Source organism: Colossoma macropomum, unplaced genomic scaffold (assembly GCF_904425465.1).
Source record: "Colossoma macropomum unplaced genomic scaffold, Colossoma_macropomum, whole genome shotgun sequence".
Lineage (NCBI taxonomy): Eukaryota > Metazoa > Chordata > Actinopteri > Characiformes > Serrasalmidae > Colossoma > Colossoma macropomum.
The window spans coordinates 2,906,083-2,927,004 of record NW_023494795.1 but is presented as its reverse complement, the minus strand read 5'-3'; the positions used below and the strand labels follow the sequence as shown (position 1 = coordinate 2,927,004).

Below are 20,922 nucleotides of genomic sequence, written 5' to 3'. Positions count from 1 at the left end.
GTGCCTTTGACTCATTACTTTAACTCCTTGGGGGTGTAATAATGATGAAAGGCAGTTCAAAATAAAACCGTCCCTCATTCTTTTGATCTTTTCTCTTATACCCTCCACACTGTCTTCGTTACTTTTATCATGCAGCAAAGACAGTTTTTGTACGACGCCAGTTCCAAAGAGAGGGAAAATTCAAATAAAAACAGAAAGCAATGATTTATAAATCTACTTTGACCTGTTTTTGAACAACACGCTCCTCATCCAAATTTTTTGCAATGTGTTCCTGGCATCATAATTAGAATAAGAATATACAGGGTGATTCAAAAAGATTAGTCCGATTTCAAAGCGCCATATTTTTACAACCGTGAGGGGCCGGGGAACCAATCACAATCCAATTCAAAGAGGGGGTCATAGAGTTTCTGACTGTCAGTGGAAGATGGCTCCCTTCAGTCTGAGAGGAGATGAGACCCCTGAGCAGAAAGCGTTCTGCGTTCTCCACTTCAATAAGAGTGAATCCGTCATAACTGTGCAGTGTGATTTTCGTGGGCAGTGAAGCTCCAACAGCTCAGAGCGTTCGTCGTTGGTTCCACAACACTGGATGATCTCCGAAATCGCACTGAAAGAGCCGTGAGTGCAGCGACACCCGACATGCTCAATCCAGTATGGGATGAGTTTGACTATGGTGTTGATGTTGTCTGTACAGCTGGAGGAGGTTCATACTGAGACCTTGAACAATTACATAATAAACTTTATGCTCATTTAAACCATTTACAGTTCACTGCATTGATCTGTAATGATTTACAAGTGAAATCACTTTGAATTTGGATGAATCTTCTTGAATCAACCTGTATTTAACAATAACAATGAGGGTTATAAGGTAAAACATGAAATGTTGAGTTTTTGTACTTGATTCAAAACAGGCCGAGCTGAATTTACTAATCATTGCTTTCTATTTTTATTAGCATTCCACATACTTACCCAACTGCTTTGGAACAGGTTGTGTAGTTCGTATGTTTGAGTGTCCATCTCAACTAATTTTTGCACATTTGATCTTTTCACAGCAGCCCGTGCCATCGGTCCCCAACTTCAAGCCGTCCATGTCAGTACCTGACTGGCTCCACGCCGTCCAGAACTACATGAAGAACTTGCAGTATCCTTTACAGGCCCATGTTTCTACGCCTAAAACGTGGCCTCCCCAACATTCATTACACATTCATGGGTGCTAGCTTGCCTTTGAGTGTCAGTGGCTGGGTTTTAGTGTCGCTCTGTTTAATTCACTCAGGCAGCTGGTGTTTCTAGAAGTGCCTTTTTTAGGACTGCTGGTTTAGTTTAACGTGACACTGGCTGTGATCCTACATGCTTCTTGTTTCTCTGGTAGATTAAAATAACAGTATTCTTAATAAAATAATACTATAAATAAAAACAAATTAATTAATAAATATAATGGAATACAATAATTTGTTTACTGCATTAGCCAGCTCACATACGCAGGATGAGGCCAGCAAACCTGGATTAAAAGAGTTAATCCTTAGAAACTTAAAATTTCAGGGATTTTTTGGTATTTTTTGGGTCAATTACAATTGCAATTATGAAGTATTTACATGTGACAGTCACACATGCCATATGTTGTTATTTTCAGGAGACCCTGGGCTGCTCAGATATGCCATTGTTTGACATGTAAATGCCACCAGAAATTTTATATCTTTATGAATTTGGCTCATTTCTGATCAAACCTAGCTTATTTACCTAAATCTAGCAATTTTTAAATTATAGAAATCTTGAAAACAAGTGCAGTTGTAGTTTTCTTTTCAGAAATTGTTACTCTGGAGTGTCTCTGAGTTGAAAGTGCAATAATTTTGAGGGTGATTCATTCTGTTGGTTATTGTGAGTAAAAATAAACAATTAGCATAAGACAGACATTTTATTAATTGATTTTCTGTCCTCTTGGATTTCTGCTCAGTGCTAAAACTCTGATATACAGCAAAACAGGCTTTATTTTAATTACAAATTGAGTTGCATATTAAATATCAGGTATTTTTAATACTCAAAATCAATGTAAACTGAAAGCCCTTTGTTTATAATATGAAGGCTAAAAGCAGAGATGTAGTATAACAGTAGTGGTGGGGGGTTAACTTTACCCCAGTGTCTCATTTTCCACAGTACAATCAGAAGGAGAAACACAGGCCTTCAGAACAAGATATTGTCCTCAGCTGTGCACGAGTGAGTCACAGCGAAAGCACATGTGAAAAACCACTTGCCGAATGAGTCTTGCTCTTTAACTGCTGACAGATACAACCACACAGGAACACAGTTCTTTGAGATACGGAAAACCAGACCATTGTGCGGGTAAGTGATGTCACTGCTGTGGCATCTTCATCCTGTATTTCCTGTGTGTGAGACTTCCTTTCCTGCCCTCATCCTCCTTTCTGTCAAAGCAAAACCACTATTACTCTAAATGTTCACTGTAGAACTATGGATTGGAGTCTAAGTAGAGTCATAAAATATCAAAAAATAACTATAATTGTATTTAACAACATTTTCTTGTCTGATTACACCCATATTACTGTCACGCTTAACCCCTTGTGTGGCGTTCAGGTCTGTGGGACTCATTTTCACTGATTACCAAAAGAAAAAATGATGTGATTTATTATTATTTCAACCTCAGATTCTTGGTCTTTGCTCATTTTCTGTGAAGAACATATGAAATAACCCATTTTCAGTGTCTTCACTCTGTCCTCCTCCTACATGGCCTGCTGTTACTTTGTGTGTGTATGTGTTTGTATATGTGTGTGTGTGTGTGTGTGTGTGTGTGTGTGTGTGTGAGGGTGGACAACATGGACAGGCTGCTGACTGGCTACAGCTGCTAAAGGAGAACCCTACGCTGGACACTTGTGATATTTTAAACATCTGGTATTTTTACATAAATTGTTATGGCCGTATTGATTTTAATAAACAGTAATGCGGTGGGTCCAGCAGACCACTGAGTAACACACACATCAACGCCACACAAGGGTTAAAAATAAATAAATAAATATTAGAGACACGTTTTCTTTCATAGAGCAGACGCTCTCTTGTTCTGTCGTAGCCGACAGTCGAATGCGAAGTCGTATTGGGCGCCTGTTGAAACTACATTTTGTTGATTTTCTAAGAGAAAATAAATGAACACATCCTCTACAGAGAACACGCTTCTGCATATTTTAATCCACAATTACAACTGTTTATTTACTTAATATACTGGGAAAAAATAAAACATAGAATGTGGCCCATGCAGTAGTTTACATTATTATTTTTGTCTTATTTATTTTTTTATATGTTGAAAAATAATGATGAAGAGAATTAAACATTACATGCAAATATTATTCAATTTTTTTTCGCTGTTATTCGGCCTAAAGTTCTCTATTTATTTTCTATATTGTCTGTTATTACCTGTTAATTATTTAGCTTTATTAAATTACATTGCCCTGTCACTCAGCCTTAGTGTGGTATTTTACCATTTATCCTTTTTCGTTTCCCATCCAGGTGTAGAAATGTGATATTTCCTGGTTTATAAATGTTAAGCTCGATATGAACTGTAACATTTACTGGCTAAATGTTAAGGCCAAGACCTGGTCAGCAAGTTCGCAGCGATTACCGTTTCCCGATGACTTGTACGTCAACCTCAGCCTTTAGACCTTTTACTTAAATCCAGGCCTGCAGCTTAAGATGGTTAATATTGGATGATATCAGTGTGTTTTGGCTCCTTTCCTCAGGATGTGCCTTAAGTGAACTGCTTAGAGCTTGTGATGACGGGTATGAGGTATATAAATCCAGATTACGTTAAAGAAGTGACGAAGTGATGCCTTTCATCACAGTTATCTTAACAGTTTGTCCACTGTTCGATTACCTAATGACAGGATTGGAGGTCAGCGCAGTGGCTAATCTCCCTCTTTTCTTCTTTCTTTCTTTCAGGTTGATGGAGACTGCCAGAGAAATGATAAGGGAGTCCCTTCCCATTAAATGCCTTGAAGCAGTTATTCTTGGAATGTATCCTTTCATCATTGTGTAGGTTTCTTAGATGTACTGCCTACTTTTTGCCATTCTGCATTAGAGAAGTTGGAATTGGCAAAGTATACCAGCAAAAGAGTATGTAGCACGCGGTGTGCTACCCTGGGCTCAGGGAGGACGCTGGAGGCAGGGTTTAGGTTTGCAGCAGCCATATTCTTTAATTTTCTACACTAAACAAACACATTTACAATTACATTTACAGCATTTAGCAGACGCTTTTATCCAGAGCGACTTACAGAAAGTGCTTTGTCTACCTAGAGAAAGTATCTTTGCTAGTTACACACAAAGAACTCGAAACCAAAGCTACACTGGTCACTTTTCAGAGGCTTCAAGCAAGACTTTTCAGTCGTTCATCACTGGAGCTTTTCAGCTGTTGTCACTGCTGCTGCTCGTCCTTCTCTCTCTCTCGCTCTCTCTGTTCCCTCTGTTCTTTTAACAAGGCGCTGAGCCAGGAGGGAATGACAGCTCATAGGCCCGGGCGGCGGAGTTCGGGACTGGCTTCCTGCCTTCGTGCCTCTCGTGGCTGTCATCGTCGTCGTCCCCTCTCTCGCGGCCGACCTCCTCCTCCTGCCTTCACTCACGTCCCTCGGTGGTGCCCGAGCTTTGCGCTCCACCCACACTCACTCGCGGTTTTCTCTTCGCCGTCCTTGCGGGGCTTCGTCCTCACTCGGAGTTTGGGCATCTATCATCAGGGCCCGGGGGACAGGCACATGCCTGAGAGTAGTAGCCAGATGTAAGGCTATAAAAAACTAGTGCATGGTGATGTAATCAGAAATCAGAAGACGTTTTCGAGGCAGGCAAAAGTCGCTACATTTTGGGAAAACAAGAATTTTGTCATTTAAATGTTATGGTATGATTTGATTTCAGACTGACATTGACTCAGACAACATTTAAATAAGAATAATATATATATTTATATATGTATAATTTGAAAATGCATGTTGTCCTTTACATTCTGTGTAGATTTCATGAACAATGGGCCAAAATAAATGACCCAAAATGACTTGCCCAAAACGTCTGGTTCCATTAACTGTACATTAAAAGTAAATCTATCTATCCATCTATCTATCTATCTATCTATCTATCTATCTATTTATTTATTTATTTATTTACTTGTTTGTTTGTTTGTTACAGTCAGTCTGAAATCAAAATTGTCCTTGTTAGGTCATGTCCCTGATCATATTAAGCACAATTCATAACATTTAAAAGACAAATTATTGTTTTCCCATAATCTTCCATTAAAGAGTAGCGACTTTTGCCTGCCTCGAAAACGTCTACTGACTTTTGATTACATCACCATGCACTAGCAGGAGGAGAAAAATAATATTAACCAGTAATATCATATTTGACTTCCCACCACTCCAACCTACGAGCAAAAACATTGAGCTTGCCCAGAGGCCCTCCCTAACACCATGTTTCACTCTGAAATACGTCACGGCATGGAAGAAAAATGCATTATGATTTTTGATTCATGCTGATTTTAAGAAGAAACATCTTGTAGGGAAGAAAAATCAAACAACTCATACAAATAAATGAATAATATAAGTGTAAAGCATAATGGGCTGAATACTAATCAGCCAATTATTATTATGCAGTTACTGTAAACATACTGTCGTTTACAGGTTCTCTGTAATTGCTTTAAACAATAGTAAATCCAGTTGTGCTCTAGAAAAACAAGATACACCCAGAAAAGCAAAGAACAGGATGTAAAAGCAAAGACATGTAATTTTTCACAATAACAATAACATCTTGACCACCACTGCAGGCAGGTCTGTTTTTTTGCGAAAGCTGTAGGCCTGAAATCACCAAGACCCGCTGTCTTCATGGACCCCCCACCCGTTTACAGCAGCCTCAGGCTTCTCAGGCTCAGCTGTTGCTAGGAAACTAGGAGTTGGGGTGACAGTAGAGTCGGCTCCTATAGGAAGGCATAGCTGGGTTTGCCGTGCAGTGGATGGAGCCGACCCATTTAGCGTCAGCGGGAGCTCGAGTCTTTTTAGGAGCTGTTACTGTTGATAAAGTGATCAGGCCAGTAGGTTTATATATTGCGAAGCTTCCGGGGTGGCAGTTGTCTGAGCTCGGTGAAGCACTGTAGTAGGAGGTAGGGCTGCATGATACAGACAAACACTGTGATTGTATTAGTACTTTTTGAGATATGGCTAGCAATACATTAAAACGTATTGGTTAAACTCTTAATGTAATGTCATTATATGTCAGACTGCATTATTTTAACCAAATTGAGCTCGTCTCAAGTCTGAGGTAGGTCGTGATGCTCATAGCACACACAATAATACCTTTGTGAATTGATAAAGGGCTCATTTTTATATTTCAGCCATCTGTGATATTGCAAAAGCGAATATTGCAAAGGTGAATGATATTATATATTGTGCAGCCTTATATCATTACACCGCAAAGCTACTGTACATTATATTAGTGAAAACAATGCTTTAGCGAACGTTTTTCAGCTTATTGCAAAGAAACAAGCATCGCAGAGGATCATGAGAGTCCCTGCATCATTAGCAGAAGGAAAAGAATGTTGTAGAGATGGTGTTGTTGCAAACATTCACATGCTTTATTGTAACTGGGATGTCTTCGTTCATCTCGCACTCTAATAACAAATGAGCAGCAAACGAGTAGCATAATTAGAGAAAAATGTGGTTTAAAGAATCATCCCTCTGTTGTAATCTGTGCATTTTACACATTATTACACATTTATTTCACTTAAGTCTGAGTTCAAAGCAGGAGATAAGGCAGCATTTTTACTCTTAGACTGTTAACCATTATAGATAACACAGCGAGAGCAGAGACAGAGACACGCTCCACTAACGGTCCTTTAATCTGTCTGTTTTTAGGGGTGGGGGTGGTGGGGGGGGGACTGTTATCACTGACAGAAAATCCTAGATTTGTAAAACAGCACTGTTACGCAAAAGTTCAGCAGCTGGTTTGGTGATTATGTTAAGCCTTGGTATGACCTCATTTTTCACTGATGTTTTAGAAAGGCTGTAAATTGCAGTTAGCGTGTCTCAGTAAAATGTGTGTTTTACAAACATAACAGGCCTAGTGGTGCACAGTAGATCATCAGACAATATATTATTTTCAGTTTTTGACATGATTTGAAAATACCTGTTGTCCTTTACATTGTATATAAATTTCATGATGAATGGACCAAAAGAAACATCCCAAAATGGCATGGAAAAAAGTCTGGTTCCATTGACTTACATTGAAAGTAAAGTATATTTTTTCCTTCTCCTGTAAAGTTACCATTTTGGAGATGTTTTCTTCCGACAACAGATACACACACACACACACACACACACACACACACACACACACACACACACACACACACACACACACATACATATATATTGTCGCTGTCCAAAAAAAAACAAGTATCTCCAAAATAGTAACTTTATAGGAGAGACCAAAAACACTCTTACTTTTCAATGTAAGTTAATGTAAAGTGATTTTACTCCAAGTGATTTTAGATCATTTCTATTGGTCTATTCATCATGCCATTTTCACACAATGTAAAGGACAGCTGGTGTGCTAAAATGAAAATAAATGAAAAAAAAAAAAGTATCGACAAAATTGGAGGTTTTCTTTGGACAGCGACGATATATAAAATACAGATTTCATATTATTGCACCCCTAACAAGAACCAAAACAGTAAGTACCTTCCCAAATTCTGCATAACGGCTGCGAAACAAATGAAATTAAATATGTCTTCGCATTTTGGAAAAAGGTGCTTGTACTGCAGAGTAGAATTTGTAAATACAGACAGTGTTAATCACTTTGACGTGTGCCGTCTCTATGGCAACAGTAAATCCCAGCAGGTAAGAGAGGGCCTGCCTTGCAGATGAGAATGTTGAAATTCACAGTGGTGCTGCCCTGCGGAACCACGTGGCTCTGCTGATCAGTAACGTGATCCTCTGTAGCTCACTCATTAGCAAGTAGTGTGTGCGCTTACTGCGCTGCTGAATGTCTCGCAACTACTGAATCCACACATTTACAGACTCCTCAGTTAGCTTGTTTCCATCTGCTTCTAATGGTTTTGTAGTTCAGTGGACCTCACTTACACATTTGCATCTATAATAGCCTCCATTCAGAAAACTATGTATTATAACAGGCTTTTTTATGATTGTGTTCTCTTTCATGTAGTTGCAACCCTGCTAATATCTGTATATTCTGTTTTGTATTACACCGATCAGGCATAACATTCTGACCACCTCCTTGTTTCTACACTCATTGTCCATTTTATCAGCTCCACTTACTATATAGGTGCACTTTGTAGTTCTACAGTTACAGACTGTAGTCCATCTGTTTCTCTGATACTTTCTTAGCCCACTTTTACTCTGTTCTTCAGTGGGCAGGACCCCCATGGACCCTCACAGAGCAGGTACTATTTGGGTGGTGGATCATTCTCAGCACTGCAGTAACACTGACGTGGTGGTGGTGTGTTAGTGTGTGTTGTGCTGGTGTGAGTGGATCAGACACAGCAGTACTGCTGGAGTTTTTAAACACCTCAGTGCCACTGCTGGACTGAGAATAGTCCACCCACCAAAAATATCCAGCCAACAGTGTCCTGTGGGCAGCGTCCTGTGACCACTGATGAAGGACTAGAGGATGACCAACACAACCTGCGCAGCAGCAGATGAGCTATCGTCTCTGACTTGACATCTACAAGGTGGACTGACAAGGCAGGAGTGTCTAATAGAGTGGACAGTGAGTGGGCACAGTGTTTAAAAACTCCAGCAGCACCGCTGTGTCTGATCCACTCACACCAGCACAACACACCCTAACACACCACCACTACGTCAGTGTTACTGCAGTGCTGAGAATGATCCACCACCCAAATAGTACCTGCTCTGTGAGGGTCCATGGGGGTCCTGGCCACTGAAGAACAGGGTAAAAGGGGGCTAACAAAGTATGCAGAGAAACAGATGGACTACAGTCTGTAACTGTAGAACTACAAAGTGCACCTATATAGTAAGTGGAGCTGATAAAATGGACAATGAGCGTAGAAACAAGGAGGTGGTCATAATGTTATGCCTGATCGGTGTATATTTCTCACTGTAAATGTGCAGAGCTGTTGATGAGCTGTGGTTTGAGCTTTAAGACTTGCGTGTGGTGCATTGGAGTGGTGAGCAGGCATATATGTGTGTGGACACTTGGTAGGCACTCCCAGAGTTGATCACATGTTGCCGGAACAGATGGTAGAGCTACGGTGCGGCAGAGTCGTCCAGGCCCATGTGTTGTGGACTAGCGCAGCAGATCTGCTGTGTACATTCTTGCCTGAATTAGCAGCTTGTTCACGGCCGGGAAAACAACGCAGACCAACTGACAGCCGACAACAAATGTGGCTGTTGTAATTCAGTTAATTGCAGCTTGTGGAGAAGAAGCATTTTGTCACTTCAGCAGCTCTAGGAAGCTGAAAGGCTGGATGTATTTGGCTTGCTGGAATTCAAAACAATATGTGAAAACCAGTCAACTAAGTGTTGTTCCCTTTTTTACATTACCGCAGCCTTTAATAGTATTTTATTACACACACCTGCCTACTTATCATGCCATTTTATCAGGCAGATCTACCATGTAAGTGCATCTAGTAGGTTTACAGTTACTGACTGTAGCTAATTTGTTGGACAGTTTATTAGCCACCCTGAACCCTGTACATTAATGGAAAGGGAACATCATGGGACCACCACTGACCAGATATACAGGGTGATTCAAAAAGATTCATCCGATTTCAAAGCGCCATATTTTTACAACCGTGAGGCGCCTAGGAACCAATCACAATCCAATTGAAAGAGGGGGTCATCGAGTTTCTGCCTGTCAGTGGAAGATGGCTCCCTTCAGTCTGAGAGAAGATGAGACCCCTGAGCAGAAAGCGTTAATATAGCACTATTTTGAGGTGTATAAACAACTCAATGTGAGCTTGCCAGACTAATTTTCAGCCTCCATGTGGCTGAGTTAGTTGTTACAGTGTTCTAACTATGTCTACTACAGTAAATAGTGATATCAAAAAGTTTTTTTTTTAGAAGATTTTATGCACAGATTCATCAACAACATACTTCAGATATAGTAACTAAAATATGTATCATCTTTATTCTTATGATATTTGCTGCTCTGCTGTGGTCACAAATACATTTGCCACATTTGACACATTTGACTTCCTTTCACTAGTCGTACTTATATTGTGTATATATTTTTATGTAATTTGGTTGGTTTGTCTGGTTCAAATTACATTTAATTGTATTTATTTATTTATTTATTTATTTTAAGGCCCTCTATCTGTCAGTTAGCCCTGCCTGATGGCTTCGTTTGCACCTGCTCTGCTTTCAGCTGAATTGTTTACTAACAGAAGGAGCTGGAAATAATGTTGATATTTTCATTTATAGCAGACATGTGCAGGTTGGCAGTATGAATACAATTATTAATTTTGCACAAATTCTTTTAAAATTAATAAGCAAATTATCTAAATGTTCGTTTGTGTCCCGCTCTCCCCTTTCGCAGTGTGGCTGAGCTTTAAAATAGCTAACAAGTGTAGGTATAGGTTAGGTGTACCTATACTCTACCTATACTCTACCTATACTCAGTATGATGATTTTTATCATTATTATGATGATTTTTTATCATAATAAATTATATCACAGTATATTGTGGATATCAGTCTTTAAAGAACACTGACTAACTGCACGTTTCATTATGAAGAGACCATAATTAGTCCGATTTAATCTGTTTTATTGCAGTGTAGTTTGTGAAATGTTGAATGAAAATCATTTATACTTATAGTTTTTGATAATATTTTATGAAATCTGATGGTGCATTTTTGTCTGTTCTGGCTCAGCAAACCTCAGAAAAACTCCATCATACATATTGTGTATGATGTTATATTTTGGCCATATTGCCCACCCTTAATGAGCTGGCAACCCTATATAAATAAGATTAAGCTAACAGAACCGCACTAATTTTGATTCATTCAGACTGACATTTTTGGGGGAAGCATTGCCTCAAATCACTTTATAACAGGGGAAGCGGCTGCTGCTGCTAATCTCTGACGGTGTCAGCTGTTCCTGGATGTTGAGTTGGACGTCCTGGACGTTGAGCCGACAGTGTCAGCTGTTCCTGGACGTTGAGTTTCAGAGACAAGTTCTCTTTCTCTGGTCCATGCTGGCTTTTTATCGCCTTTGTTTTGTTGCAGGAAACTTTGGCGTGAATGTCCTCTGATAAGCCTGCCTCAGTGTCTGGATTATTCCTCGTGGCAGGGCTGCCGCATCATGTGCATCCATGCTGCAGTGAGCACTGACAGCAGTTACATAAGACCATAGGCAAGATACGGCAGACAACACAGCACCGGGCCCAAGGGAAAGAGCCGTCTAGCCTGGTGTCTGCTGACCCACTACGGTCCCATTCCTGCTACCTCTGCTGTTGAGATGGCAGGGCAGGCTTTATCCTGAAATTCTGGGGTTGGACGTCTGTGAAGCGCTGTTTGCTTTGTGGAATATAAGTTTATATTTAGACTAAAGAAACTGATGAAGATTTATGTAGTAGAGCTGGGCAGTGATCAAATATCTCACTGATACTTACATTGATGTTCTTGTTTGATAGTTTTAGTACAGCTGGATTGGCAGCTCTGATTAGAAAATTAAAATCATAAATGGATTCATTCAAATCTGCTTCTCTCTGCCAGTAGCCAGTCAGACGAAGCCTTTTGATAGAGTATAATTTGACTGAATTGAAGGTGGTTCTAATCAGTAGGTAGCCTGTTTGGCTGAAGCATCACAAATAAAAATGGGCACTTTGCTTCATGAATGATAAAAGAGATTTAAAGCATTTCTTTTCAATGTTAATTCCACTCTGTGGCAATGTTTGCAGATAACCTGTCGCAGTTCTACACTATCATTTTTGTTAGAACCAGTTATGCTGAGGAATATAGGAGGGTATGTCTGGGAAGCTAGCAGAAAGGCAGTGCTACAGAACAGTTGCCTATTCATGAGGCATTTACAACACTTTGCACCCAACTTGCATCACTTATTTGCTTATTCACCGCTGTGTTTGTTGGCTGGTGAATGCCAAAGTAGTAATGAATGATGCTTCCATTCCCCTCTTAATTATTAGCATCTTTCCTATTACATTATCACTGTGTTTTGCTAAAATATGTTTTACCCATGCTTTCTAGCTCTAGTATGTTAAATAGATAGAACTTTATTGATGCTGAACTTTATTCACGCCAAAGTTTTCTGCAACACAACAATGGCAAAAAAAAGCAAGGACCAGAGAAAGAGTGAACTTTTGTCTTTGGAACTCAACGTCCTGGAACAGCTGACACCATCAGAGATTAGCAGCAGCAGCTGCCTCTACTGTCATACAGTGTTTTGAGGCAATGCTTCCCCCAAAAATGTCAGTCTGAATGAATCAAAGCTAGTATAGTTCTGTTAGCTTAATCTTATTTATATAGGGTTGCCAGTTCATTAAAGGTGGGCAATATGTCAAAAATATAACATCATGATACTTGCAGACATTTTCACGATACACAATACGTGTGATGATATTTAGGGTTTGCTGAGCCAGAACAGACAAAAATGCACTGCCAGGTTTCATAAAATATTATCATAAATAGTATAAATAATTTTTATTTGACGTTTCATAAACTACAAGCAATAGAAGACGAGAGGGAGTGTGTTATCACGAAATAACATTGCAATAATGTCATTGGCGATAACACACTCCTCGAGTGTTCTATTGCTTTAATACAACAGTTAAATAAATTAAGTAATAAATTAATAAACTGGGCCGTGAACGCGGCGTTTAATATGTTTTAATGTTCGCAGTTCCTTCCGCCAAATTATAGTTCCTTAACAAGCAGCTTGTTGCTACGTCAGAGTAACGAGCTCCGCCCACTCGCTGCACAGCCGGCAGTTCGTTCTCCAGCTCCTTACACTAAATTCCCAATTTCAGTCGGCAGCTGTGACAGAACAGCTAAACAACCTGGAATCAGCCAGAAATGAACCCAGTACCATTCGCCAAACGTGTAGTCTGATCTTCAGAGTCTGACCAAATCAGACTGAGCCATAAAACTGCCGCAATATCAAGTTCAACTCAGTTTTGTCAGTTTTTGCCAGATCAGTATTAATGTTGTTTTGTTCCAGCCAGTCTGTAAAGCATCTTACAGCCTATTTAGTTTGGCGAATGGTGTTGGGTTCATTTCTGGCTGATTCCAGGTTGTTCAGCTGTTCTTCTGTCACAGCTGCTGACTGAAAAGCTGCTCAGTGGTGATGACAGTTTGGGTATTTAGTGTCGTCTCATCTTCAGAGTCTGACCAAATCGGCTGTCGGTCAAATGTGATCTTAAAAGTGTCCGTTTTCTGTTTGTGGCAAAGTAAGAAATAAAAAATGTTCAAATGTCTTGAGCGTCTCCTACAGCTGTCCAAGGCATTGCTTAGCAACGGCGTCTCAGCGGAGTGATACAGTGTTTGTGAAAAAACCTGTGATGTTATGGCGAAATAACAGCACAGTTAGAACGCCTCTCAACCAATCAGCTTGCATGGCCGGAACTAACTGTTGTATAAACTGCAATAAATCAGATTAAATAGAACTAATTATGGTCTCTTCATAATGAAACGTGCAGTTGGTCAGTGTTCTTTAAATACTGATATCCATAATATAGCTTAGAAAAGGGGCACAAATATTTAGATATGCATCTTGCATCAAAAAAAAAACTTTGCTCAAGACTATGATGACAGTAGCCATGATCCAGGATCAACTCCATGACATTCTGAGTCCAAGTGAAGGTGTCTTACCATCATAGACCCACATCTAACAGTGTTCTAGAAGCTGGTTGTTAATACAGAATCCTTGACCTCCTTCTCAGCTACCTAACCAATGGCCTGACCTCAGTGGAGCGCTTTCCCATCAGCTTCAAGACACAGTTCTCCGGTCACCACTTCCACCACGTGGTGCTGGGCGTCTACTGCAATGGCCGCTACGGTACATTGGGCATGAGCCGGCGCGCTGACCTGATGGACAAGGCGCTGAGCTTCCGCACGCTCAGCGAGCTGGTCTTCGAGTTTGAGGACTCTTACCGCCGTTACCAGCACACCATGAAGAAGGTGAAGATTGGCCTGTACGTGCCTCACAACCCTCACGTTTTCCAGCCCATCGAGTGGAAGTACCTGGTGCTCAACCCCTGCAGGCAGGGCCGCGAAGACATGCGCAAGGAGCTGGAGAAACACGGCCGTGACATGAGGATGAAGGTGAGAAACCACCCGGTGATCAGCTTGGCCTCAGATAGGGCTTGGTCGATATAATGATAACGATAATTATCGCGATATAACTGTCCGCGATGTTCGATATAATAGAGAGTTCTCACACTTCAGCGTTCTGGCGAGAACCCTGGTGGCTTTTTTTTACTGAAAGGAAAGCGACACTGCTCTGCTGTCGCCACAAGAGGGCCCACTTCCCAGTTTTTCAACATGATTAGAGAGGGACGGGGGTCAAGGAGTAAAATGAGTCGCCAGATATACTTTAGCAACATCTGAAACGTGGAGGTATATATTCCCTGTCTGAGTGGAGCGACCGGCGATCTGTTCTCCTGTGACCGAGTGTGAGTGACGAGATCAGTGGCGTAACTGTACTGTCCTACAGTGAACGCACCTCTTTACTGAAATCCTAACCACCTTTAGCAGCGTTAAATCACGTCTGCTCCTCACAACTACAGCACTGTTACAGCGCTCAGTCATATTTTAGTATTAGTGCATTCACAAGCAACGAAAAGTGAAAGAGCTGCACTGATTTAAACGACAGTAAACTGAGGATGCTGTATGCGAGACATTGAGAGTGGGAGAACGCTATAGCTTCCCAGGCTAGCTGTTTTTAGCAGCTGGCTAACTTGAAGCAGCGCTGTCACTCACACAGCACGGCGAACTGATGTTACTGTAGATCAAACAAGACAAAAAGACCTGATTTCAGTTTAAACGTTCCTAAAAGGAGGACTCTGTTTGTCTGGTGTGAGAGATTCACACTGCAGTTAATGCTTTTACACAGTGAGCGTCAGATTTATTACGGTTCACCCCTCAAACTGTCAAACTACTATGATAGAATGGAGAAGCCCAGCCGTCGCTAGCTGGTGTCTGAATACAGTGATATGCTCTGACAGGGATGTGGTAGGAGTGACGGCAGTGAGGCAGTGTGATCCATCACTGACGTACTGAGCCAGCTAATGTTTGCTGTTCATATTAAGCTGATGTTTTTGAGAAACTGAACAGTTTAAAACGTGTAACCAGGTAGCCCAGCGCTCGTCACCAGACAGATAAAATAATCTGTATTCTATCTTAAATTATGAATATTACAAAAACCGCGGCCGTGCTTTTCCATCTGGTAAAAACAGCTGATCAGAAACTTTCTCCCACTGTCCCATGACATATCTGTGAAATGTTCCACTGTTTGGTGAGTGTTTGTCATATTCTGACCATAAAGGATGGTTTAAAACAGCAACAGACCACTCAGGAGCAAAAAAGCAACCTTCAAACTTGAACGAAATAATGATTTAATTTATCACGATATGTATCGATATCGAATGATTTTTTATCATGATAACATTTTTTGGCCATATCGCCCAGCCCTAGGCTCAGACTGTATTGCTAAAGGTTTTATTAAGTTATGTTTAATTTGAATTGTAAATGCTTTCTGTAGTTTCAAGTTGAATGAAGGAGCTCAGGTTATCATCTGATACACTTGGGTCATTCAAAAAGGAATGAAAGTTGGTGGGAACTAATTACCTGATCTCACTCATAAAATGCTAAATGGCCATTTACAATTACTGGCTTTCATTAATTAATATCACTATTAGCTTTTTTAATGGATATATTATAAGTATCCATTAGTATTAACTGTTGAGGTTTGTGTCTTTTATTTTGTGACTGTGAATCTGGCTGTGAATTCCCCTACAGTCCCCACAGTAAGCAGGGCGATATGTCGCCTTCATTTGGGCTGTCAGTGCTAATTAAGGTCAGATTACCCCTCATGTGAAATACAGCCGTGGTATTTGGACCACATCTCCCCAGACTCGTCCTTCACCGAATAGACGTATTTCAATCTCTGACTCAAAACCTGCCAGTCTGTTTCCGTTTCTCTTAATATTCCAGGAAGAATAAAATCCCCGGACTGTTCTGGGATCAGTAGCTGTGACTATAACAGTCCTCGACAGTAGGGAATGAAAAGTAGGCCATGTTTTCCCTAAATCAGAACCGTGCCGCTGACCGCAGTCATCTGAGCATAGTTTGTGTAGATCACGTGACCAGAGAGTGGAAACTGGACCCCAGATGTCAATGAAGAACGCAGGTTTCTTTTTATGGATGCTGAGGAATTTCTGTCCTTTGCACAGAATCACCAGGGTATATTTTGGTTTGTCCATCTGAATTTCCATGACCAAATCATAAGGCAAATTATTCAGTAACTGCATGAAATGAATGTATATTTTTATTTTATTTATTTATTTAGCCCCCTCAAAAATAACAGAACATGTGTTTTATGATCATACACATATTGCTGTATACTTACAATTTACTGCTGAAAGCCAAAAATCTTTGTATTTATTTATAAAAATAATTTCTACAGAGCAGATCACTGAAGAGACGCCATCTGTTTATAGTTTATAGCCCAGATTTGTGAAAAAAAATATTTGTGAGTTCAGCTTCTTTTATTATTAGGGTTTAAAACTACATCACCATCTATTTGACTGGAAAGAAGACAGTTACAGCCTCATACGACCCCCACCTTTTGAATGTAGCTTATGAAATATGAAAGTTATGAAGAATATGATAAAGTGCGTTTTGGAACCACCGGTGGTCCCAAGGAGTTGAAGAGGTTAAAATATTTCATTATATGGACAAACAGGAACAAGCATGTTTTAAAGTTTATACTTTTGACACTTACTAGCCAGCAAAACATGACTGGTTGCTTTTAAACCCTTTAGCACACAGTGGAGGAGAAACGTTGAAAGGAAAATGCCTCCCTTTTCCACATATTCACCGCAGGAAATGCATCGCATCCTGAAATCCCAGCATCTCTCGTGAATGCAATATGTTCTGAGTGGATATCAAAAATGAACCTTCCTCTGAGCTTCCGGCAGTCACCCTGAAGACATTGCTAAAGCTCCTCGCTTGCTATCCTCCCATGTGAGGTATATAGGGAAATTGAGTTTTTTGATTTTTTTAATGAATCGACAGGCAACTAGATTAGGTTGATGTGCATCAGCAGGCTAATGAGCTGCCTTTAGGGGCGAAGTCTTCATCTCCATCTGCTAGCAGGGTTGCTACTGAGAGGAGATGCGTGGGGAACCCTTAATGGCTCCACTCCCCGTGGTGTGAAATAGATGCAGACCGTTTGCCTTTATTAAACTGCATATTGGCCCCATCAGTCTTTTGGATTGGAATCCAGTGGAGTTGATGATAGTCAGTACTCTCAGACTCCGACACCTGTGGTGAAATTTCTGTCGGCCTCATTATATGAATGGAATCTTCGGAAGTGGTGTCGGCCGAAGGAGATGAGTTGCGCAACAGTGAGCAGATCAAGAAAAGTTTAGTAATATTGCTGTATGGCATTGATACTTACTAGTAGGGGTGGGGGAAACTCGATTCTTAGATGCATCGCGATGCGGACGTGGACGATTCTGAATCGATTCACAAATGTCAAAAATCGATTTTCTAAATATTCAATTTATAACGTAATGTTGACGGAACGCAAAAGGCGGAACTTGGAAGTGCGGAAGTGCAGCGTCCGGACAGTCTGTGGCGGCACATAACAAAAACACAATGGGATGAGTGAGAAATCTGACCGGCTCCCTCTGCATTAAAGCCAGGTTAGGTCAGGAGTCACAACACAAATGTTAAGAAGAGCCATTTTGTCCTTTCAACAAAAATCAAACCACCTTTGGAGCCACAACATATTAATGTCCAGTATGTCTCAGTATGTGTTGATGTCCTAGTATAGGCTAAACAATATAAACGACAACACAGACTGACTTTGCTGTGCTTTAAGCTTTAGCTCAGCTATAGCCGCTTTCCTCTCATCTCCATTTAAGGTGGAGTGGGACAATTCGAAAGAGAAGCGACTTCATCTTCGCAACCTTTTAGTGTTTGACAGTCTCTCAGGTTTAATGTACCAGGAAACCAACTGCCCTGCTTATGAATATGAAGTCCATTAATCTCCAAATGTTCGTCTTAAATCTCTCTCTTTGTCTTTTCGTGAGCTACTAGCGAGGCGAGACTGCGTTGCTCTGTGACCTGCAGTCTGCACGCCAGTTCTCAGTTGTTGCGAACCAGGGCTTTCGCGCTATGTTGCACACTTTGGAGCCAAGATATAGCGTCCGGGCCGGTTACTACGACGGCGTTTAGGGCCACTGTTAATTAAAAAATAAAAAATAGTAGACTTCAAGAATAAAGTCGTAATATTTTGAGAATAAAGTCATAATATTTAGAGAAAAAAAGTCACAACATTTTGAGAAAAAAGGAAAGGAAACGTTGCAATGTTGTGATCAAAGGCTTTGTAAAGGGAAGCAGCACCTCCTGGTGTTAAATGAGGGGCGGTGAGTTGGTGGAGTTCTACGTTCATATCGATTCACCCCTAAAGAAACACTCAGCCTCCCTGTCTCTCCTGCACATCAGCACCAGCCTGTTATTAGGATAAGAACCGGCTGAAACGGCTGAGCAGGAAACTGTGTTTATCTAGAATAAAGAGCCAGACGGACTCGGAGGAAACTGTCTTTTTTCTCTAAATAGTACGACTTTTGTTCTCGAAATATGCCGTCTTTATTTTTGAAGTCTCTTATTTTTATTTTTATTAACAGTGGCCCTAAAATGCCGTCATAAGTTACCTTCATGCAGAGCAGCTAAGCCAGAAATTCGGTCCCTAATCTGGCAGCCACAACAGAAAAATCACATGACTGAAACCCTAGAATAGCACTAGTTGGCATATTTGCTATCCAAACTACATGATAGGCAGTCCTTTCAAGTTGTTTTGTCTTTTTCCTTTAACTACCGCCTTTATTGCATATAGTGCTTTTCTAGAATAAGAGCCTCGTTATTTAAAGCTGTAAAGACCATAGCAGATCTGAAACACAAGGTTAAAAAGGTTTCATCCGTTTACTGCATTAACGTTGGCGGTTCTAATTTAATCCGTTTTGTTTGTTTTTTGCTCAGGCTGAAATTTCACTTACATTTTGATTCTTGTTTCTTGAGTCGGAGTCGTGAGTCATAATGTGACTCGAGTGCCCGTCTCTGGTATATTCAGATGCTGTTTTCTGGTTTGTTTTGAAATGAATGCTTCTGTTGCAGATACTGAAGTCGTCAAGTGCCCAGTCGCCAATTAAGGAGAGGGCGAGAGGGAAGTCCTTATCACCCCGCCGACGGCAAGGCGTGAGCCCCCAAAGACGACAGCACCTTCACAGAAGGGACAAATCGTAAGTAGCCATGTTTCAGAATGACATACAAACATTATTAAACAGTCTTCAGGCGTTGGCTCTTCTGCTGTTTCTGATCACTTAGCAGTTCAGCCAATAGGCTGTTCAGGCTCAGAAGTTAATTACCTGAGATCCATTTATGTCATTTCATTTAATGCTGACATACTTTCATTCATCATCTTACGTGGTGGTGATTATTGCCCTGGAGATGTAATTAAAAGTTGAAGAGCTTCTATCAGAGGGTTATTTTTAAAAAGGGAAACATTGGTGAAAATGAGCCTTTTGAATCTGGACTTTCTGTGAGCGGAATATTTAGCACATTCCCGTCTGTCGCTGAACAGAGAATCTGAAGAGGATTTGTAATTTTGGGTTGTGCTGTGCTTCAATTTAATTGTCGGTTGTTAGGTGTTGTATGAGTGGTGATACAAGGCGTCCTCGTTCTGCTGTGTTCTGTTGTAATATCTCACTTTTTACTCCACTACATTATGCAAAATCTGTCGTTCCTTTTGGTTTATGTGTGCATAAAAACGTAACATGTCAAAACGAAAGAAGCGCGAAGCAAAAACACCAATCAGGGCACAGCGCACTTTGTTTTGAGCTTGTTTTGACCTGTTGGACATACCAAGCATATCCACACTATACTTAGGTCACTTGAGCAGGTAAAGCAGGGCGGGGTTAATGCGAACACTGACTGACATTCACACATCAAAGAATTAGTGAACAGATATAACATATTGCTCTCGACTTCGTGGGACCACAATATAGAAATATGTACACATATGCAGTTGTGACTGACGTGTCTTTTTTCTGAATTTATACAAACACTATTTCATTTTATAGTAAATTAGTTTTGTCTAGTTTATGTTTATGAACAGAGACCTACAGATGCAGTTTAGTAAAGGAGACTCATTTGTGAATCTGAGTTTAAAGTTTTTATTAAACTTAAACTTGTAACTAAGTTACAAATAAATCTTAAACTGAAACTTTGCTTGTTTGTAAAAAGTGATTTCAGAGCCACTCAGTTCTACCTGATGGAAACTGTTTGCCTTCAGTGTTTTGTGCTTATGATAATTTTAATAGACATCAGCGTCACTAATTAATGACATTCTATCAAAAGACTGGTTTACCAAGAGAGACACTGGAGTATTTTCACCTAAACTGAGTTAATGAAGTGAGTCTTGTTATAAAAATGATAATAGGACATTAAAGTCATAATTAATCTTTTAGTACTTTCACTTTTGATACTTAAGCACATTTGAGGGAAAATACTTTTATACTTCTACTCAAGTGGAGGTCTAAAGGGAGGAACTTCTACTTTTACTGGAGTAATATTTAACCTTGGGTATCTCTACTTTAACTCAAGTACATCTTTTGTGTACTTCGTCCACCACTGCCCGATCCTTACGGACAGCACTGCAAAGACCATTTGGCTAAGAG

General features: G+C 40.4%; 1 protein-coding gene across 3 annotated transcripts in view; it reads left to right on the top strand.

Annotated features, from left to right (window-relative positions):
- vash2 (vasohibin 2) overlaps positions 1 to 20,922 on the top strand; it is a 52,151-nt gene that overhangs the window by 15,342 nt on the left and 15,887 nt on the right. For 2 of the 3 annotated variants that reach the window (XM_036581201.1, XM_036581200.1), the window contains exons 2-6: positions 1,050 to 1,138; positions 2,278 to 2,334; positions 3,937 to 4,011; positions 13,900 to 14,281; positions 19,361 to 19,485. In XM_036581201.1, coding sequence (XP_036437094.1) covers positions 1,086 to 1,138; positions 2,278 to 2,334; positions 3,937 to 4,011; positions 13,900 to 14,281; positions 19,361 to 19,485 — 692 coding nt within the window. In that variant the 5' untranslated portion in view covers positions 1,050 to 1,085. The remainder of the gene's footprint in view (positions 1 to 1,049; positions 1,139 to 2,277; positions 2,335 to 3,936; positions 4,012 to 13,899; positions 14,282 to 19,360; positions 19,486 to 20,922) is intronic. The other variant, XM_036581202.1, reaches the window with a different exon arrangement.